A 6000-nucleotide genomic window follows, 5' to 3' on the forward strand; every position below is an offset into this window, starting at 1 on the left:
AGTTGATAATTTTTTAAGGTTTAAATGGATTGAGTAGATAAATCCTGTAGCATTTAAAATAAGCTAAAATATCTTAAATAGATTAATCTTAAGGATAAATTTTAAGCTGAAGAAACTGTCTCTAATATTGATTGGATGTTACACATAGGACATTTTATAGTGAAAGGCTATATATTTTATAGTGAGACAGTTATTAGAACAGTTTATTTCAAATCACATGAGAAATAGACTTTTTAACTGTGAAGCTATGTGATTGGACAAGAAAGAGTTAAGCCATTTCAATTGATATTTTATTGTGTGTCTTTTTATGTTGTAATGTTACACCACTGTTTCAGGTTAGGGTGAAGGTTGGCGCCCGTTAAAACGTTTAAACCCGCTGAATTTTTATGCACCTGTCCTAAGTCAGGAGCCTGTTGTTAAGTGGTTGTCGTTGGTGTGGTTCATAAGTGTTTCTCGTTTCTCGTTTTTTCTATAAATTAGACCGTTGGTTTTCCTATTTGAATTGTTTTAAACTAGTCATTTTGGTGCCCTTTATAGCTTGATGTTCGGTATTGAAGTCCGTACTTTGACCTATAATTGTTCACTTTTTACACATTGTGACTTGGATGGATAGTTGTCTCATTGGCACTCATACCACATCTTCTTATTTATATTTTAAAACCAATAGTAGACTTTAAAATACGAATGCTGTACAATGCGTTTTCATATAGGTGGTGGTTAAATGTGTATATAACTGTGTAACTGTATAGACCATATTCTACTGTGTAGTTGCAAAGACATAAACTTAGGCCCGCACATACAGAAGAAGTTTTAAAATACGCATATTTTTAAATCCGTTGCCCTGTTACACAGATATTTTGTGGTGCACCAGATAGTGTTAGAATTTACCTCAAAGAAAGAAAGAAAGTTAGCAGTTACATCTGATTTCTTCCTCTCATTTATAAGTCAATGTATAACTTAATTCCTTGTTGTACTTATTTGATCGTGTGCTAAGTTGACAACGTTGTATGGGGCATATATCAACTGTTGTGTATTACGTAAGAATATTTTGGACTGTCAATCAGATAACAAACTGGTGTTAAATATGCTGTAATACCTATTTATTGTATAGAAAAAAACCAAAATGGACGGAACTATATACCATATCAATTGTAAAGCGAAAAATAATCCATTAACGATTAGCAAATTGTGAAAGACATGAACATGATGAATGAATGCTTTCTGAACAATTTCATTTCTATGGCTCATTAAAGTATTATTGTTTGTCGATACGTGGTTGACAGGCCAGTGATCGATGTGGCAGTCACGACAGCTCTTATTTCATGATATTCCCGTGGTATATCAATGTTGACTCTTGTTCCTGTCGTTGTAGTTGGCATCATGATATCTGTCATTCCTTTTACAGAGCCTATTGCTACCTGGTACGAACTAATATATGTAGGCTTAAAAACATCCTTCCAATCTATGTAGTTGGTGCCATGATCAAACCCTTTCCCTGAAATGAAAAACTCAACATTGCATTTATATTTAAATGAAACTTTCAACAGAGTAGATCCACAAGGAACAGGTTGATACACAAAAAGATATTTAAGATGACAAAGTTTTATGTTTTGACAAAAAAAACAAGTAAAAAACAAAAGCACAACTCATCATAGGATTAATGTGCGTACAACACGTGATTGTGTGGAATAGAACAGGTACAGTTGGTAACAACAACATATTGGAAATGTGAAAAGAGTATATAAACGAAAAGGACATACATAGAATCGTCAAAACTGTCAAAGATTGAATTTGCCTTAAGGAGTTGCAGCCTTAGATTCACATAACTTAAAATTTACTTTATGAATTTGAAATATACAACCTAGTATATAATTTAAATGATGACAATGCCGAAGCAGAGGCTTCTTGGTGGATAGTAACCTCTACAACTAATAATGTACCATCAATCACTATTACCAAATGATCCGTGATGCATGAATTGTTGAATGTATTTTAATATTTGGCTACCATTTTCTGAACTTATGTGTATGCCTCACCTGATAACGACGGTTTAGTATGTTCACATTTAACTATTGCGTGATTGGCGATACTAGAGATATTTCCAACATTTGTTCCTTTGACATCAACACTGTATGCCTCCTGGTTTTCCATGTGAATATTTTTAAATCGAATGTAATTTTTATTAGGAATTTGAATGTCTGAGACCAGAGTTTTGTTTTTATACACTCGGGGGGAATACGACTGGATCCCGGAAGGATCATTAAAATAATCCCAACGAAAAGTTAGCGCCCTCAGGTCTCCGGTGACATTATTTATTCCAGTGTCTGTTATGAATTGTATTTTTGAACCAATGTTTTCTGGTGGAATGTAAGAGACCACTAAAGGTCCGCTATATGCAGATCCAGATAATTGAACTCCATTTATGCAGCGAAGTTTAAGGAATATTCGGCTTCCGTGTTGGACCCTAAAATCTTTTGACTGAGATAAAGATATTGATGATGTAGCTGTCCAACCAATGATGTCGCAGGATGATTCTGAAAATCCTGAAATAAAAAGAAATTGATACAAAATGTCAGAACTGCAATAAAGTTAAATGTCACAAAATGAATCTTTTATCAAGTAGGTGCCCTAAACACTAAAATTTGAAAAATACGTTTGTCTAATACAAAGCAAAAGTGATGAAAATATAATTTTATATATATTATATAAACCTTTCTTGACATGTAGATAAGTTATCAACTTATTTATAAGTATTAAAATGTATCCTTTCGTTTACGATTTATCTTGTTCTACTGCAATGAACAGTAATACCTATTGTAAATTGTTATGTAATTTAATTTAAAAGTGTTGGGTAGTCACGTACCAATACAATATTCACATAACTGTATATCACTTTCGTCGTCAATAACTTGCCATCGTGAATGTACACTGGTGGTTGTGTCATTCTGGACAGCATCTCGGTACGCAAGAGATGATTCCATATTCTGAAATATGGGAGGAGTGTGATCAATTATAAATGGATGCGATTTGAATTCATTTTGTAATCCCGCATGGTTTATAACAACAGCTTTTACATAAATGCGTTCACCATGTGTCAGGTTTGCCTCTACAATGTCATGCATACGATGTGATGATGATATTGCTGACTTCATCGTTTGTAGTTCGAACCCACCGTAGACGCTTCCAATTCCTATGTTGACTTGCTTTATGCCACTGTCTAGATCAATCGCTTGGACACAAATAGAAATTCTGTCTGATGAAATTTGTTGGGTACTAATGGTTTCAATATTCTTTGTTTCTGTAATTATTGAGGAGCATTTTAAGACATTTATCGACATTTCTGTTGATTTTAAACCCCCAAATATATCCAAGGAAAATTGTTTCGGTGCCATTTGAAATGCAAAGAAGTTGTATTCTGTTATCAAAGAACCATCTGAATTACGAGCAAAAGTTAGTACCATGGAAATATCGTCAACTGCCAACAAAGCTGTAAAGTCAGACGTGACTTCTGTTATAGAGACTTTAATCTTGTAAACATTTTTTTTATGACATATTATTTGGTCTAACCACCTTTCTCCGCCAGTGATGTGTTTTTCATATATTTCAACGAAGCCTTTACAGTGAAATGATTGAGGTGGTGTATTGTCTATTGATAATGGCAGTGACGTCACAAAAGGACTTTCATGACCAGCCTTGTCAATAGCCTTTACCATGGCTGCAATCGTGTCTCCTTGGTTCAGATTACCATCGTAAACTATGTGGTCGTGAATATCTATCTTTCGAAAACTAGATGAATCATTTGCCAAAGGAACTCTGCCATTAACAATAAATCCTACGTAATATGAATCAATAAACGAATGTTCGTCATCAAACCCGTGCCAGGAAAACTGAACTGGTTGATTATTAGACTGGTAAATGGCGTCCCTGTGATGTCCAGTATTATAAACTATTCCAGCAATGGGTGCGATATCATCAATCACAAACCCATCGGAGCTAAGTTCAGTATGTAGACCTATATTATTGATGGCTCTCAAAGTCGTGTAATATCTAGTTCCTGGTTCAAAAGAATGACCATTCCAGTCTAATCTTGTCTTGTGACCAACATCATGCATACGTACTATGTCATCAGCTGAAAAATTATAAAAACACTTTAAGTATTAAATTTCAGTTTTGTATTCCCTAACTGCACCGCAGGGGGACATTAAGTGTTACCCTTGTCCGTCTGTACGTCCGTCCGTACGTACGTCCCGAAATTGGTTACGTTATCTAATATGAAAATAAGAAGATGTGGTATGATTGCCAACGAGACAACTCTCCACAAAAGACCAAATGACACAGAAATTAACCACTATAGGTCACCGTACGGCCTTCAACAATGAGTGAAACCCATACCGCATAATCAGCTATAAAAGGCCCCGAAATGACAAATATAAAACAATTTAACTCAATTCAACTCTTAACTTTAGTTTGCCTCAACCAATGTTATGAAAGAGGGACGAAAGATACCAGAGGGACAGTCAAACTCATAGATCGAAAACAAACTGACAACGACATGGCCAAAAATAAAAAGACAAACAGACAAATAATAGTACAGATGACACAACATAGAAAACCAAATACTAAGCAACACAAACCCCACCAAAAACTGGGGGTGATGAAACTTATACACAATGCTTATTTTCACAGAACACAAATCAACTTTGAATTTGGGTGGTGACACTTTTACCGTTCTAGAGTTATACCCCTTTACAAATGGAAAAATTGCTGAATTTTTCGTTTCCGTTCTCTAACTTTAGTATGCCTCAACCAAATATTTGGAACTTATACACAATGCTTATTACAACAAAATTCAGATCAACTTCAAATTTGGGTGGCGTCACTTTTACCGTTCTTGAGTTATGTCCCTTTATAGTGTTATATGCAAGCGGGGGCATCATGTGTGTCCCATGGACACATTCTCCGTTTACTTCAATATTGATAGACAAAAAAGGAAATATTCACAAAGTTAACGACACTTGTTATTACAAAATGATTTGCTTTTATTTGTATATGAATTTAACATACCATACGGCGAAGTTCCGAGCGATACCATAAAATTCTTTATTCCACTTTCTTCATCATAGAAGACTCCATCCCAACACGATAATATAGAATTTGTAGAAAGAACATAATCCACATCATCCTCACAGTTCAATATGGAATCAATAACAAAATATCTCTTGTGAATATCAGGTGATGTGTGATCGACTTGAACTGGTTCCGATTGGAATATGGTATATAATGTAAACGAGTACCATGCTCTAACGTATGCAACATAGTTCGTCTTATGTTCCAGTTGGCTGTCTGGAGACAGACAGTGAACGGCTTCTGACTCCTTTCCGACATCATGCCAAGGGTTTTCATTTACTAAATTGAAAATACCATCTCCTGGCTGCTCGTTCTGTATACCAAATGTGTATTCATAACGCAATATCGTTTCGTTTAAGTTTTTTGTCCATTCAGACCTTAAGCATGACGACGATCCAACTATACCTTTAACGGTACTCGACACAATTAATCTAACATTTACTGCAAATTTACCATTGTTATCAGTTTTGCTAGTACACTTTGATTTTGAATTGGCTTTACATTTCTGTCCAACGACAGCACATGTGCAGTCGTTATTGCAATATTCTGCAACGCAAGAATGTTTCTGTATAACGAGATTTCCCTTGGTAAAATTCCGGTTAAAACTAACTACGTCAGTTGTTATTTTGCTCTGAGAACTTAAAAGTCCAGCATTATTTTCTGCCCAGATAGTGAGAACTAACTTCTCTGGTAATTTGTTGATAGTATCTATGTTTATGGTTGTATGTTGCATACCTCCCGGACCTTGTTGATCTGGTTTGACCTTATATGCACAAATGATGTCAACACCACTGTAATCATAGCCTATTGATATAAAATATGATCTAATGTCAGACTCTATATCACTGAATCCATACCATGTCAAATTAAATC

The 6000-nt window shown here is 35.0% G+C and overlaps 1 protein-coding gene across 1 annotated transcript; it reads right to left on the reverse strand.

The window, feature by feature from the left end:
• Positions 1 to 2615: 2615 nt before the first annotated feature.
• On the reverse strand, positions 2616 to 5524 carry LOC127711866 (uncharacterized). The gene is made up of 3 exons (XM_052218030.1): positions 5065 to 5524; positions 2864 to 4129; positions 2616 to 2635 (listed from the first exon to the last, which is right to left on the reverse strand). Exons 1-3 carry the CDS (start codon positions 5090 to 5092, stop codon positions 2616 to 2618), a joined length of 1314 nt encoding a protein of 437 aa, XP_052073990.1. The 5' UTR covers positions 5093 to 5524.
• Positions 5525 to 6000: the final 476 nt, after the last annotated feature.

The sequence above is a fragment of the Mytilus californianus genome, unplaced genomic scaffold (assembly GCF_021869535.1).
Source record: "Mytilus californianus isolate M0D057914Y unplaced genomic scaffold, xbMytCali1.0.p SCAF_8, whole genome shotgun sequence".
In the NCBI taxonomy this organism is placed as follows: domain Eukaryota; kingdom Metazoa; phylum Mollusca; class Bivalvia; order Mytilida; family Mytilidae; genus Mytilus; species Mytilus californianus.